This window comes from Coregonus lavaretus (assembly GCF_964263955.1).
Source record: "Coregonus lavaretus genome assembly, chromosome: 4".
Classification (NCBI taxonomy): Eukaryota; Metazoa; Chordata; class Actinopteri; order Salmoniformes; family Salmonidae; genus Coregonus; species Coregonus lavaretus.
In genome coordinates this window covers 6,042,604-6,059,741 of record NC_139991.1, presented here as the reverse complement: position 1 = coordinate 6,059,741, position 17,138 = coordinate 6,042,604, and the positions used below count along the sequence as shown (strand labels likewise).

Genomic DNA, 17,138 nt, shown 5'->3' with positions numbered 1-17,138 from the left:
TTACAACTGCGACCTGGCCAAGATAAAGCAAAACAGTGCAATAAAAACAACAACACAGAGTTACATATGGGGTAAAACAAAACATAAAGTCAAAAAAAAATACAACAGAAATATATATATACAGTGTGTGCAAATGTAGCAAGTTATGGAGGTAAGGCAATAAATAGTATTAGTACTGGAATGCTAGATGTGCAAGAGATGATGTGCAAATAGAGATACTGGGGTGCAAATGAGCAAAATAAATAACAATATAGGGATGAGGTAGTTGGGTGGGCTAATTTCAGAATGGCTGTGTACAGGTGCAGTGATCGGTAAGGTGCTCTGACAACTGATGCTTAAAGTTAGTGAGGGAGATAAGAGTCTCCAGCTTCAGAGATTTTTGCAGTTCGTTCCAGTCATTGGCAGCAGAGAACTGGAAGGAATGGCGGCCAAAGGAGGTGTTGGCTTTGGGGATGACCGGTGAGATATACCTGCTGGAGCGCAGACTACGGGTGGGTGCTGCTATGGTGACCAATGAGCTAAGATAAGGCAGGGATTTGCCTAGCAGTGATTTATAGATGACCTGGAGCCAGTGGATTTGGCGACGAATATGTAGTGAGGATCAGCCAACAAGAGCGTACAGGTCACAGTGGTGGGTAGTATATGGGGCTTTGGTGACAAAACGGATGGCACTGTGATAGACTACATCCAATTTGCTGAGGAGAGTGTTGGAGGCTATTTTGTAAATGACATCGCCGAAGTCAAGGATCGGTAGGATAGTCAGTTTTACAAGGGCATGTTTGGCCGCATGAGTGAAGGAGGCTTTGTTGCGAAATAGGAAGCCGATTCTAGATTTAACTTTGGATTGGAGATGCTTAATGTGAGTCTGGAAGGAGAGTTTACAGTCTAACCAGACACCTAGGTATTTGTAGTTGTCCACATACTCTAGGTCAGACCCGTCGAGAGTAGTGATTCTAGTCGGGTGGGCGGGTGCCAGCAGCGTTCGATTGAAGAGCATGCATTTAGTTTTACTTGTGTTTAAGAGCAGTTGGAGGCTACGGAAGGAGTGTTGTATGGCATTGAAACTCGTTTGGAGGTTTGTTAACACAGTGTCCAATGAAGGGCCAGATGTATACAAAATGGTGTCGTCTGCGTAGAGGTGAATCTGAGAATCACCAGCAGCAAGAGCGACATCATTGATATACACAGAGAAAAGAGTTGGCCCAAGAATTGAACCCTGTGAACCCTGTGGCACCCCCATAGAGACTGCCATAGGTCCAGACAACAGGCCCTCCAATTTGAATCATTGAACTCTATCTGAGAAGTAGTTGGTGAACCAGGCGAGGCAGTCATTTGAGAAACCAAGGCTATTTAGTCTGCCAATAAGAATGCAGTGGTTGACAGAGTCGAAAGCCTTGGCCAGGTCGATGAAGACGGCTGCACAGCATGGGCAAGGTGCAGAGCTGGTGGGCGGGGTAATGGTAGCCAGGTGGAAAGCATGGCCAGCCGTAGCAAAATGCTTGTTGAAATTCTCGATTATTGTAGATATACCTTCCACAGCCCATGAAAAGACTCAATGCCCTAAAGCCTTCAGCATGCTTTGGTTCGGCTAGGCGAACCGAACAAGTGCGCTTGCATACTCCTTTAAAATACCTTTGCTTGAAAAACGAGAAAAAAAGCGTCAATACTACTGTTTGTCCATCTTGAGACGCTGTAGCCAATATACACTTCCTCAAAATAGTCAGAATTAATCTAAGATAACTCAAGAAATCTGTAATAATTTTTTATGTTTTTGCCAGGGAGCTCTTAGTCACGCAATTTTACATCTAACTAAGATGTTTGGTTCAGTATTTCTCAAGTGAAGAAATTTGCATGAAAACGATTCGTCTCTCATTCAATGAAGTGTTGACCAATCACTGACAAAGGGTCATAGACTTCGGCTACCGACTTCGGCTTGCCTCAATAATTTTTTGGGTGTTCACGAACAGGCGAAAAACCCTTGCCGAAGACCAAAACGAACCAAAACGTCACAAAATGTCATCATAATATATGCACAAACTGTTCCCGACTGTTTAGAATGGGAAGCATGCGGAGGCCTTAAGTCTAAATCTTCTTTAACAAAGGAACCTAAAGATTAAGAGATGGGGGGTGGAGATGAAGTGGGGGATGGATTAACCATGTGGTAGTAAGGTATCACAGCCATCCAAATCAACACAACTTTCTCACATTGAAAGTACTCTGTTTGCAGTGGCTTGTAGGAAAATGCTGAGGCAATATTTGTCAGAAATGGAGGGATCCACTGAATCACAGTAACTATATGACTTTTTATTATCCTACTTTTTCCCATAACATCATTTATTTACTAACATCATGATTTATGTATGGACAGAGATTGGTGCACCTACCTGGTAGAAATGGTTTTCACATGGTGTACCTACTGAATTATGTCTGGATAGCACTCCACTTGGATATCCCAAGGCTAAAAATATTTGCCATTCAAACTGGATAAAATGGTCTCACTCAAAGACATTTTAGATTATATATTTTTGTAATCCGTTTTTAGTCTTAAGCTGAAAGAAAATAAAATAGTTATTGTTCCAACTTCAAACATCGGAGCTACTCAAGTCTGGTAAATCCTGTTGGAATTGTAGGAGAAATAACATGGGGATTAGATCTAATTCCACAACCCACCACCCATCAGGTTGGAGTGGCTCACAGCTGCCACTACTAAAGCAGCCAGTCTCCAGTGAGAGCCACTGGTACTTAGGTTCCTGGTCATTGAAAACTAAATTTTAACAAGCTATTTTACACTGGGATATTCTGTGCTGCTGAAGTTAGTAAGCATGTATTAGATTTAAGGTGAACATTATGAATTATAATTATTCACATGCTGATAATTGTTTACCTACAGGGAGGGATGTGACTCAAGGCTCTACGCTGACCTTTTTAACAGGGAGCACATGTGTGCCTAAGTTGAACAATTTTGGAGCACAAAGAAATTTAGGAGCACAATGAAAAATATTTGAGGTAACAAGCTGTTTTCTTTGTAGTAATGGTGCAAGCGCTCAGTGTATCATCCATGGCACTCAGGGCCTGCGGTACAGTGAAGGAATCATTGCAACGATTATCATCTGGGTGATTTTATTCTAAGCGCACTGGTGCTCCTAAATTAAAATTCTAGGTTGTACAGCAAAATATTTAGGTACATATGCAAGTAAAATGGTCGCACTGTAGAGCCCTGTGACTCATGTTTTCCATGGCAGAGTGCATCATGTTGAATTACAGCACTACAGAGCCTTCTAGAGCATCTCCCCGTATTTGACTGCAGGATTGATTCTTGGTACACTCATTTTCCTAATTGTGTTCTCAGGTGGGTTTCTGGTAATGCAAACACTACTGCCATTAGAAATTACCAGGGATGAATTAGAAATTAGAGATGTCTATCCAACCCATAGGGGAATGAAACAACCCACAACCAGGGAAAACACAACATGTGCTCAATGGATTTCGGAATCATTGTAGAAATGTTACTACTGATACATTTCCATTTGCTAAATATATTACAGTAATGTAATGGGTGCCTACTCATGACTCTCAATTGCTTCCTTTCAAAACATTCAAAGACAATTGTTCCATTATACGGATATGACTTGCACAGTGCCTTGAAAGATGCAAAATATATATTTTGAACTGCTCTCTCAATGATGCGTTTTATTGTGCTCGGCTGGCCATGGACTGTTGTAAATCGATTCCTTCTGCAGCAATCAAACTGAGCACACATGCAATATCTCTGAGATGTATCAGGGCAGACTGGTCTGAGATATCCCTTCTCTGCTCTACGCAGCAACAGGTGATAGGGGGCACGTTTTATAGTCAGGGCACGGTGTGGTGTGCTTTGAGCACTGAAACATTGAGATTGGTGAGAAGTCACCACATAGAACAAAGAGTATAGAGGCAGAGAAGCAACTTTAAAATGGAGTCTGACAGTAAGGTAAAAATACATGGAAGGATAGCCCTGAAGTGGTCTTCAGTGGCATTGACTTAGAGGAGGTAATCATTATAGGTTATCTCATCATGGTATATGGCATACTGTGAAATGGTGTGGTGTAAAGTATTGAGTGGCAGGGTTGACCTCCCTAGAAGTAGGAGAAATCAGTACACTTGCAGCACTTTTCTTTTTTAGGGGGGCGGGGGGCAGTTCCAATCATCTGTAAATGTCATGAGCTCTGACGGAGGGTTTGGATATTTGTGCTTTGTGCACATCCTGGCTGTGTTAAATGTGTGCTGGCTCTGATGACTAACTGAATGATTATACAGTGACCTGCACTGATTTATTTGAGAGAAAACCAGTGTGTGCTTCAGAGTCACTGTCTGTCTGGGAAGTGTAGTGTTTGACCTCTCACATCCACCCAGCTGAATGAACAGACAGTAACACTTTAAAACATGACCTTCAGCTTCACACATGTAGCAACTGTTCCACTCAGATAATAACATTCTGATCATTCTAAATGAGAGCGTGTACTGACACTGATCGTATGATTGGTAGAGTTTGGAATCTGAACACCAATTAGTTGTGGTTGTTGGCTGCAATTTGTTGAACTGTGTATGAAGATTGTACTATGGCTAAACAACACATTTCACTGCACCTATCCGTTTCTTTTAAATGCTCCGTTGTAAGGCAGGCTATTTGCATAATAGCATTCAGTTCTGCAGACAATGTGGACTGTGATTTAAGAATGTGATTTTTAACTGGCTCCTATTATAAGAGTTTGGATGGAAGATGTGGCTAAATGTAGTTTTGAAGTTGTTGTGAAGAGAAATGCAAACCCTTTTCACCCCGATTGGAATGTCTACTCCTCTGTGCACTGTCTACTCCTCTGTGCACATACTTCACACACTGTCACAATGTTTTTCATGGGCTTGCTGTGTCACCACTGCCACCTAATGTGCAGTGCCTAAAACTGCATGCACTCTATTCAGAACGTCACATACAGCTCCCAAACAAAATCACAAGCTGTATTTTTTGGGATCGAATGTCTAACCTATATGGTATATATTGGTATTACTGACATTGATTTTATGTGACAGTCAGTGTTTGGTCTAATTGGTTATTTTGTTTGAAACCCAGGTAAAAGAAGCCATGCAGAGGATCCACGACAGAGGCAACATAGGAAAGCTAATCCTGGATGTGGAGAAGTCTCCCACTCCTTTGGTAAGTACACAACCCAGACCTTTTTTTCTACAAAAACGAGTTATTGATAAGTGGTCTAAAATTGCACATGCATTCAACAAGTTTAAAAAACCTTGAGGAAAAAGGAAATTATTAAATAGCATCATGACTCACCACAGTGAGCAATTATCCCCAGAGAACTCTTGGCCAAAGCAACACATGGTTAGGTTTGAGGTTCCTAGGTAACACTAAGTCTGATAAAAAATGAATATGATATCTTCCAATGACACTGGTTTCTATGGTGACCCGTGAAAGTCAGAGTCCCCATTTGTAGCAGCAAACATAAGAAACAAAAGCAGAGCAGCATTGACAAAATGTTGATTCAATGTTGATACGTTTAAAGTAACTGTCCAGTAAAACCCCATCTCAAACTCATTTTTTTAAAATGCTTGAAATTTGCTTGGCCCTTATGTGATTGGTCCAGCAGCTTTTGCCTTTTTTTCCTCTTCCTCCAGTGGGGCGAAGAATCGTTCTTGAGACTAGGGGAGACACGTGCTCAGGAGTGCACACTCACTGCACACAAGCAAGATAGCTAGCAAGCCAAGCAATCCACAGCTGGTGTTAGCAAAAAGGACAACGCCTATGCAACAACTATCTCGCCAGTCACTTATATTTCAAATTATGTGGTTTGTATAGGGTGACCACATTTAAAATACCCAAATGCGGGACAACAGGATGATTTTGTGGGACAGTTGCCTTCATGAATAAAAACATTTAGCAGCAGGTCCCCTCCCCCCCAGATGTAGCCTATTGAATATCATTATAGAATATGCATAAAATGCATCCTCCAATTGCAACATCTGCCTATGCCCACACATATTGTCTAAAGAAACATTTATATTTTTATATATTTTTTTTTTTACACTCCCGAGTGGCGCAGTGGTCTAAGGCACTGCATCACAGTGCTAGCTGTGCCACTAGAGATCCTGGTTCGAATCCAGGCTCTGTCGTAGCCGGCCGTGACCGGGAGACCCATGGGGCGGCGCACAATTGGCCCAGCGTCGTCTAGGGTAGGGGAGGGAATGGCCGACAGGGGATGTAGCTCAGTTCGTAGAGCATGGCGTTTGCAACGCCAGGGTTGTGGGTTCGTTTCCCACGGGGGGTATAAAAAATAAAAAATAAAGTAATGTATGCACTAACTGTAAGTCGCTCTGGATAAGAGTGTCTGCTAAAATGACTAAAATGTAAAAATGTTAATAACCCTCAAACACCAAGTTAGGCATACCTAATTTCAAAATAGGCCATGGCATCATCACTGTCAACCATCCTAAAATCTCATAAGAAATGAAGTGGTGTTTTTGGTGTAACAGTAACGTTATACTATTATATTTGTTTTTGTTATGTAGAATACTAACCCACTGGGCACACACTGGTTGAATCAACATTGTTTCCACGTCATTTCAATTAAATGAATTGACGTCTGTGCCCAGTGAAAATTAATCATTATGTGATCTTCCAAGACATTGATTCAGCTTTGATCTAACATTACTAAACGAGCACCATTGTGAGAAGTGGCGGAGCGATGGCAGCACTACACCCCTGCAGTCCGCTGCATCTTTTGACTTGCGCAAAATTTGGTGATGCATCAACGAGAGACCACGTGTGGCTGTTTTATGAAAATCTGGGAATATTTGGCCAAGGAAACATTTTTGGTTTGTCTCATGGAATAAAAAATAGTTAGGAAGGGAGACTTTTAAAATGGGATTGAGTGAAGTAGCAGCAAATATGTTGATTGAGCAACTAATGAGCATGGAGAGCCTCACAAGTTTGACGAAATTACCTTATCTTTCAGTCTAGTACGGCTATTTACTTACTTTTGTAGCTCTTTATCAAAAGAACGCTTTTTGTAAATAGTTAGGCCTAACTGTCCTCTCCAAGATTAGCTGGAATTTAGCCCGAAAGTATTTGAGAAATATGATTGGTTGACGATAGGCCTATGACATTAGTCTACGTCTTGTCTTGCGCTGCGCAGAATATCAGATCTCAACAACTATTGGAGAAGTGTTAAACATCACCAGTAGGCTACCACATTCTTATGGTATATATATATATATATATATATATATATATATATATATATATATAAAAAAATCATAAGCGCAATGTGACTGCAAGAGACAGGTTGGAATGTCTGACTGAAATACGGGACAAATCAACTTTTTTTTCTAAATTAGTGGTGTTTAAATTTGTTAATGAAATACAGGACATAATTGTTTGGTTGTGGGACATGGGAAAAAGGGCCAAACTGCAGGACTGTCCCGCACAATCCGGGACATGTGGTCACCCTAGGTTTATAAGAGTTTGCCTGCTGGCTGTTTAGAAGCAGTTAGCTAATGTTAGCATGCTAACGTTAGCTATTGATGCTAAATTAGCCAGCTGGCTAACCAACAAGAAAGCAAGTCAAAGCAGATCCTCCACACAACAATCATCTCACCATTCCCTTCGATTTTAAATCCTGTGGTTTGCAGCTAGAAGTTTTAGGTCAAGAGGAGACCTAGTTAGCTGTTGTTGACTGATAAAGGTAGCAGCAGTAGCTAGCTAGCTAGCTTCACGACTACCTAGCTAGCTAACGTTATTTAGGTTGCTAACAACAAAAATATTAGGAATATAATGACAAAGCAAAGGACAGAAACGACTCACACTTGAAATAATCAGTCTACATTTATTAATGTATTGCTGTTATAGTAAAGTGCCCTAGTAGTTGTATTGTGCGTTTCCAAATCCTGAATCCATCCATACTATTTGACTTAGTGCAGCCGGGTTCGGGCAGTCTGCCCCAATGCCTCCACGTGGGAGCTAATTTGAATATCCAAGTGTATGCAAGTCTAATTGGTTGAGCTGTCAAATCATTTTTTATTTTTTTTCTGTATACGCCCAATCCACTCTGTTGTTTCCTAACGGGCTAAGCAGGGACACAGAGAAAATCTGCTTTTTAACATCTTTAATTATAATTTTGTATTATTAATCTATTTAATACATATTGTAATTCATTGTAGGTAATATTTCATAAGAAATCTGTAACACTGGACAGATACTTGAATATCTGAATCCTTTGTTCTTCATCTTTGGATGTTTTCTTATAGATACAGTTTGTGCAGTACATGTTGTGTATTGGTACTCTATTCTGTATTTGGAGAAATTACAATGTGTTCTGTATTCTCTGTAGATGGCCAGTGACAGCACAGAGACCAGTGAGGCTGGTGAGGAGGAGGAGGAACATGAAGGGGACAATGACAACAAGGAGCGCATGCCCTTCATCCAGTAGACCCAGGCACGGCACCACAACTGGCCTGGACACCTCAATGGAAGGAGGTGGAGCGGGGGATTAGTCCCATAACAGACTACTCCACAACCAGAACTACGCACCGCGAACTCAAACCGTTGTACAGTATGTGAGTGTATGTTTGTGTGCGTGTGTGTGTGGGTCTGTTGTCTTTGTGTCTTTTGTTATGTAAGATGTTTGAAAGACATATGAAAACTCATAAGACACTGGTTGTCAAAGTTGCCAATCAACTAAAGTGCCATTCACTATCCAGTATTATGATGAGCATTGTGTTGCTGACCAAATTATGTTAAGAGATGCTTAGACCTATCTGCAGCCTCATCGTTGTTCATTGTCTTCTATGGCAACCTTAACAAGGGAGCAAAGTAGGAACGGAGTGAATAAGTGGTTGATTGAGTGGCTTTTAGGGAAAATAAGAGATTGAGTGTGAAAGAGAACAGTAAGTGAGTGAGAGTGAACCAGCACATAAGTGATATTGACCATGCTTGTACTCATGTGTTGGTGGTTGAAAGAAGAGGGAAACAAGGAGGGTGAGTGTTAAAGTAAACGTCTCCTCTAAGCTATTTTCCACTTTCTCTTTTACCACTATTATGATAACTCAGAAGTGAGATTCATTTCAGCTGCTTCGTGAGCACTAGTCACTCTGATCACCACATTACCACTGAATACACAGCAAACCCAGAGCAGATTGGCCCTGGGCTATTTACCTCCACCTGCTGCAGTGAGTATTATCAAAATCACTATCTGAGATCGTTTCTCATCCCTCCTCCCTCAGGTTATCGTCAGCAGTGTGTGAGCTAGGAGAGCGTATTAGGAAATGCCACTGTAAATGCCTGCTACCATGTTTACCGACACATTAGGGATCCGACCTTCTGCGGTGTTGTTATGGGATCACTAGTGCCTTTGAGCTAGAAGTCTGCAGCAGTCTTGTAGAAGATTTCAGTATTTGAATTGTACCCATTCCACAGACACTGGATTTCATGGTGGTTCAGCCAAATGCCAGGCAGCATTCTGAGTGTGTGTTTCCTACATTTCTGCAACTAATGAAAATAAGAAAGATAACGTCAGCTTTTGGCATCATCCATAGCCCACATTTCAGACAAACAATGCAGAGAGAAATGGCGTGGTAGTCAGGTGATGATAATGCTGATTAACCACACCCGTTTCTGTTTAGTCTGTGTTCTTTATGCACGTGTGTAAGAAGTTGTGATATGTTTACCTGCTGGTGCCTGTGTATAGTGTACAATGCCTCCCAAACAGAGTGCCACAGAGAGGGAGGACTAAAGACACATTCACTTACAGATGAGCTGATGGGTCATCAAAAATGGAAGTACTATTGCTGTGGATACCACAGGACAGGAGTTATTCATATCAGGTGTTAACATCTCATGTGAGATGGAGTATGACAACTATATTGTGCTACTAGTATTATCCATATGGAAAGTGTGAAATCGTCCATCGTACAAAGCTATTTATTCATAAAAAATATGAAACTACCATTGATGTACGGAGATGAAAGCTATTGTTATTAACAGTAATACTAGCTAAGGCAGATGTGTTTCATATAACTGCAAGCTTAGATATTACCTTCAGGAGTATTCCCAAACCAAAAATAAATGTACAGACACAATATAAAACAGCATACAATGTCTTGTAACTTTGCAAGTGAATAGAAAATATGATACATTTTTGGATGTACCCTACTGTCTGTATGGGAAGAAAGGGCCCAGTTATTACATGGCTGTAGTAGTGATTGGAAAGTAGCCAGCTGTGCTTCTCCAAACGAACCACCCACTGGTGAAGCAATCCAGTTTCACACATTTCATTGATCTTTCATTTGCCACTCACAACATTCCTATGATCTTTAATTAATTAGCTAAGTCACATTAACTGTCACAACATTTGATTGAAATATTTTATTAGCTACATCATAACATTGCACCTATTTCCTTTCATGATAGACTTGACAATGATACTGGAAATCAAGTATATTAATGAAGGAGAACAGTACATCTAAATGTGAATGTCTCTTTGGGTTTTCCTGTTAGTCTAGGTCTAGAGAGTCTAGAGTAACTTGCAGTGTGTATGTGTGTGTTTCCATGAGAGGTCATTATGATGGATAGTCAACTTGCCTTAAAAGTAAAAAAAGATAAACTATCTAGGTGTGTTTAGTACTGTAGCTGGAGCCTGATTACAGACTTATATGAAGATATTGTTTACCTGTATTTGTTGGTATTAGTGTTTTTGTTATGTTGTACTGTACGTAGTCTAGTTCTGTTGACATGAATAAATGTATCTGCAGAGCATTCTGGGAAGGCTGTGTGTTTTTCTTGGCCTGTGCCATTTTCAGGTTTTCTCCACAAGCCACCCTGTGAAAGACTCCCTATAATATTACACTCTCTCATAGGCTGGGGTATTTCTCCTAGAATGTACAGTATGAAAAATTATTTACTTTAAGTAGCGCTGCCATTTGATATCTCATCTACTATTTCTTATGTTCTTATCTTATTAGGTCATAAGGATTCAACATGAATTACTGATTTGCATCTCTCCCAATCACCTTGAGTCTTGACATTCTCTTATCATCCCTTTTCCATTTATAGCAGGGGGGTATGTAACACCTTTATTATGCAATATAAATTAGGTTGGTCCTTCGCTATTTACTGACAGGCTGGTGGCCTTTCACAATGCCACCACTACAATTTCCTATAAATCAAATACAACTGTGATAACAAATGCTTGACCTTTAATCAAGTTCCTATCCCCCCACAATAACGTAACTCAAATGGGTGACCTTTTTTTCCTTCTGACAATGTGCTATTTATAGCCACTATCAGTTAAGTCTGCAGCATGTATCTCTCTGACTGGCATAAACATAACTTATGCAGAAGGTCTTTTACTTTCTTATGCTGCTATGCTGTAATCTATTTGAAATATGGATTGCATCCTTGTAGCATTGTGTAGCTAAACCACTTTAACTACACTACCAGTCAAAAGTTTGGACACACCTACTCATTCAAGGGTTTTTCTTTATCCAAATATATTTTATATTTGAGTTTCTTCAAATAGCCACCCTTTGCCTTTATGATAGCTTTGCACACTCATGGCATTCTCTCAATCACCTTCATGAAGTAGTCACCTGGAATGCATTTCAACTAACAGGTGCCTTCTTAAAAGTTAATTTGTGGAATTTCTTTCCTTCTTAATGCATTTGAGCCAATCAGTTGTGTTGTGACAAGGTATACAGAAGATAGCCCTATTTGGTAAAAGACCAAGTACAAATTATGGCAAGAACAGCTCAAATAAGCAAAGAGAAACGACAGTCCATCATTACTTTAAAACATGAATGTCAGTCAATCTGGAAAATGTCAAGAACTTTGAAAGTTTCTTCAAGTGCAGTCACAAAAACCATAAAGCGCTATGATGAAACTGGCTCTGATGAGGACCGCCACAGGAATGGAAGACCCAGAGTTACCTCTGCTGCAGAGGATAAGTTCATTAAAGTCACCAGCCTCAGAAATCACAGCCCAAATAAATGCTTCATAGAGTTCAAGTAACAGACACATCTCAACATCAACTGTTCAGAGGAGACTGTGTGAATCTGGCCTTCAAATTTGAGATTTTTGGTTCAAACTGCCGTGTCTTTGTGAGACGCGGTGTGGGTGAACGGATGATCTCCGCATGTGTAGTTCCCACCGTAAAACATGGAGGAGGAGGTGTTATGGTGGGGGGTTGCTTTGCTGGTGACACTGTCTGTGATTTATTTAGAATTCAAGGCACACTTAACCAGCAAGGCTACCACAGCCTTCTGCAGCGATACGCCATCCCATCTGGTTTGGGCTTAGTGGGACTATCATTTGTTTTTCAACAGGACAATGACCCAACACACCTCCAGGCTGTGTAAGGGCTATTTTACCAAGAAGGAGAGTGATGGAGTGCTACATCAGATTACCTGGCCTCCACAATCCCCCGACCTCAACCCAATTGAGATGGTTTGGGATGAGTCGGACGGCAGAGTGAAGGAAAAGCAGCCAACAAGTGTTCAGCATGTGTGGGAACTCCTTCAAGACTGTTGGAAAAGCATTCCAGGTGAAGCTGGTTGAGAGAATGCCAAGAGTGTGCAAAGCTGTCATCAAGGCAAAGGGTGGCTATTTGAAGAATCTCAAATATAAAATATATTTGGATTTGTTGAATACTTTTTTGCCTACTACATGATTCCATATGTGTTATTTTATAGTTTTGATGTCTTCACTATTATTCTACAATGTTAAAATAGTTTTAAAAAATAAAGAGAAACCCTTGAATGAGTAGGTGTGCACAAACTTTTTACTGGTACTGTATGTGGTCATATTGCATCTCTCAACGGCCCTAGACTATTATCTAGATGAGACCAGCGTTCTAGAGTGTTGTTATGACATAGTGAGTACTTTTCAATGTTGCTCTTCAGGTTTTGGGAATGAATTCATGCAAATGGTTTCACACAGACATTATATTTACCGTACCATTACATCTAATCAAATTTGAAAGGTATCCCTTAATGTATTTGTAAGTGAGGCCACGTGCCTCTGAGACGCCCATTGGGCATCCTGGCTCTCTCAATCAGACAGCAGAGTTTTTCTTAACACTGCACCCCTCTTCCATCTGATCTGTCTACTCGACAACATCCAACACTAAAAATAAAGTCTGCTGCACCAGTGCAGGGAGCTGGACTTCCTCAGCTCTAATAAGCTCCCTGTTTTCCATGGTTACACAACAGAATCTCTGTATTTCCCTCACATTTGAATGAGATATAATTAGAGTTGACAAGCAAAATGTCATCATCCTCATAATGTTTTGATGCATTGGGAGAGCTATCTATGCATTTGGTCATACAAATCATTTTGCTGACATGGCATATAAATTAACAAATCTCCTCTTAGCCATCTATTTCAGGATTAATTTACCATGGGTCAAATGTATCTATGCACAGGGGAGTGATGGAAGGTCAGATACAGAAGCTGTCAGATATGCTCATACAGAACATTCTGTGCAGTGTTGCAGTCAATGAATTTACAGCTTGTTTGTGAAATGGATGTGAAAAACGCTAAATGAATTGCGCCTTGTCCCAAGTAAATATTTATGAATGGGCAGAAACAGGGGCATCATTGTTGTCACTCCACCCATGGTATTTGAGTTCCCCCTGACGTTTGAAAAAACCCAAAGTTACATAGTGTCAGCCAATGAGAGGTGAATCCCTGCAGGAGCAAACAGTGGGCCTGTATATAGTGAACTGCCCACAGTGCTTTGGGCTCCTGTGTCGTCAGTGTTAAAAGGTGTGCCTTTTTCTTTTGTCGAGAATTTAGTGCAGACATGTCGCGTCTGGTTCTCCCCATCTTTTTGGTTCTCTCTCTCACCTTGCTCCACCAGGGATATAGCCGTCCATCTCGTACCAGGAAAGCAGTGCCAGCACAACAGAGAGGTAAAACTCACCACACACACTAAACTAAACGTCAGTGGCTCTACTATGTTTTTCTGTACATTTTCTCTCTGACATGCCTGCCTGCTTGTCTGTGTTTCTATGGAGATGCAGATGCAGATGAGGATGATGTAAAGTCACAGCTGGAGAAGCTGTGGCAGGAGGTGAACTCCCTGAAGGAGATCTCGGCTCTGCAGACAGGTATGCTGAGGTGGCTGCTCTGTGCGCTCATACTGAGCTCTGCTTTATGGCCAGGAACGATTCAAAGAGGGAATGCCTCTCGTGGGGGAAACAGTGCAGATTTAGCAGTTACTGTATGTTTCTTATGGGTTAGGCAGGTGTATACTGTATGTACCTTTGGTACATGCACTCTTAGAAAAAGCTATCTGGAACATAAAAGGGTTATTCGGCTGTCCCCATAGGAAAACCCTTTGGAGAACCCTTTTAGGCTCCAGGTAGAACCCTTTTGGTTCCAGGTAGAACCCTTTTGGGTTCCATGTAGAACCCTTTTCACGGAGTGTTCTACATGGAACCCAAAAGGGTTCTACCTGGAATCAAACAGGGTTCTCCTATGGAGACAGTCGAAGAACCCTGTTGGAACCTTTTTTTCCCTAATAGTGTGGAATTTATGCAGAGAAATTATGATTTTATATTTCTTATGGTAATTCACACTAACCCCAGACATCAGGGGTTAGCGTACACTTTCATTTGCCATTTACTAATATGCTCAGTCACCAGTAGAGGGCAGGAGTACTCTTACCTAAAACCTCATGACTTGCAGCAGCAATAATGATGTTGAGAGAGCACTGAGTCATGTGCTGGGGAAGATAATGCAAATGAATGTCTTCATAAATGCCTTGGAGTGCATTGCGTAATGTATGATGATGGATATAAAAGTATTATGATGAGACAGGTTCTTTATACAGGGAGGGTGGAAGAACATAGTGTTACAGTCTCATACAGTATGCCTCTGTCTGGGTTCCCTCCCACTGAAAGGGCTTATGTCTTATTTTGGGAACTTGGTTTAGGAAACATGGATAGAGATGAAAATCTTTGCTTGGTCCTACTAGTCCTCATTATGTCTGATTGAAATTCTATAGATTATAAAATATCAGTGAGACAGTGGTTCTCTGTAGCTCAGCTGGTAGAGCACGGCGCTTGTAACGCCAAGGTAGTGGGTTCGATCCCCGGGACCACCCATACACAAAAAATGTATGCACACATGACTGTAAGTTGCTTTGGATAAAAGCGTCTGCTAAATGGCATATTATAATATAAACCAATATGTCATGGAATTACTTATTTTGTATATATTGCAAATTCTTCAGTAATATTTGAGCATGGTAGGAAGGGAATTTGCCTGAGGAAGTTTGAAGGAGATAAATGCACTAAACTGCTTCCCTATGCTTCCAGTTTGTCTCCGTGGCATCAAAGCTCACAGGAAGTGTTACCTGACCATCGAGGAACCCAAGCACTACCATGAGGCCAACGAACACTGCATCGCATGGGGTGGAACCCTTGCCACTCCACGTGACCTCAATGAAAACAATGACCTGAGGGACTATGCCAAGAGGAGTGCGCCAGGTACCAAGGAGTTCTGGATCGGTGTGACAGACATTGTGAAGGAGGGCCAGTACGTAGACGTCAACAGCATGCCCATCAGCTACTTTAACTGGGACAAGACCAAGAAGCAGCCAACAGGGACCAAGAGGGAGAGCTGTGTTGTGCTCTCACTGGCTGCACAGGGAAAGTGGCATGATGAGGTCTGCCTTGGCAAGAAAAAGTACATTTGTGAATACCCCATTCCCTAACTTGTGTACCACCATGCAAACCAGATGGTTGTTGACAACCTGATGATCATTTATGCTGGTCATTAAAAAATACATATGAAATGGTACCACACTGGTTTGTGAGTCTCTCTTTCACCTTCACTGAGTCGTCTGTATTATAATGCTAATCAAAATGTCCAATTTACTTTAATTTATGAGTTGGTGACTTTGTAGAGAAGTTGAAATTCTAGGTAAACAATTAACAATTCCCTTCTGTACTCCCACTTGCAATAATGATTGTTAATGTGTTCATTTTTATTTGTTATTTTAAAATAATGAGTGGATAGGGCACACTGCTAGGCCTACCCAAAATATGCCAGGCAATGATTGGTACAGCACTAGCTCTTAAAATATTATATTCCAATCTGTGATATTGGCCATAACAGACAGACATAAGCTACATCCAAACATATATCTATACACACACATACATAGGCCTACAGACATACAGGTAACTGCCAAAATAAAGGAAGCACCAACATAAGACATACATTGTCTTAATAGGGCGTTGCGCAACCACGAGCCAGGACAGTTTCAATGCACCTTGGCATAGATTCCACAAGTATAAGCATTTTCCACCACCATCAACAAAACACCAAATTATGGAATTTCCCGTGGAAGAGTGGTGTTGCATCCCACGGGAAATTCCATAATTTGGTGTTTTGTTGATGGTGGTGGAAAATGCTGTCTCAGGCGCCGCTCCAGAAACTCCCATAAGTGTTCAATTGGGTTTAGATCTTGGCCTGCCCAGCATTTGTATACATGACCCTACGCATGATGGGGTGTTAATTGCTTAATTAACTCAGGAACCACATCTGTCTGGAAGCACCTGCTTTCCATATATTTTGTATCCCTCATTTACTCGTGTTTCCTTTATTTTTGGCAGTTACCTATGGAACGCCGTTTGGGTCTTTGCGTGTCAAAAAAGATACACGTCAAATAACTATTTGAAGTATCAAATAACACTATTTGACGCGTCAAATAAGCTTTTAATTTGACACGTCAAATAATAAAATGATATTATATAATGTTGTGTATGCTGAATTTGCATGTGCACCGAATGGGAAAACGTCTGTGTGAGCATTTGAAATAAGAGCAGGATCAAACGAGCAGGATCAAAGATGTTTGCAAATATCTTTGATACAGATGTTATTAGCAACTTCTGGGGTAACTAGCTAGCTTTAGCTTGGTAACGATGATCAATAGAAACTGCAGTCATTTTCAATATTCTTAGCAATGATTTAGGAATCCATGTGAGTGAGTTAGCTAGGTAGCCACTTGAACTTGAAATTGAATTCTAACGTTATAAACAGACAGTAAACTTAATCTGGCTGGTGAGGCTTGACCGGACCTGGTAATGTG

At 40.9% G+C, this 17,138-nt stretch overlaps 2 protein-coding genes across 2 annotated transcripts in view; both read left to right on the top strand.

The window, feature by feature from the left end:
* Nucleotides 1-10,804, top strand: part of LOC311127555 (synaptic vesicle membrane protein VAT-1 homolog-like) — a gene marked incomplete at its 5' end in the record, with an annotated part of 29,040 nt that extends 18,236 nt beyond the window's left edge. The window contains 2 exons of the mRNA XM_084159371.1: nt 5,108-5,191; nt 8,376-10,804. Coding sequence (XP_084015497.1) covers nt 5,108-5,191; nt 8,376-8,474 — 183 coding nt within the window. The 3' untranslated portion in view covers nt 8,475-10,804. The remainder of the gene's footprint in view (nt 1-5,107; nt 5,192-8,375) is intronic.
* A 3,037-nt stretch (nt 10,805-13,841) lies between these two features.
* On the top strand, nt 13,842-15,758 carry LOC311127082 (tetranectin-like protein; the record flags this gene model as incomplete). The annotated part of the gene is made up of 3 exons (XM_084158847.1): nt 13,842-13,950; nt 14,056-14,148; nt 15,361-15,758. 3 exons carry the CDS (start codon nt 13,842-13,844, stop codon nt 15,756-15,758), a joined length of 600 nt encoding a protein of 199 aa, XP_084014973.1.
* Nucleotides 15,759-17,138: the final 1,380 nt, after the last annotated feature.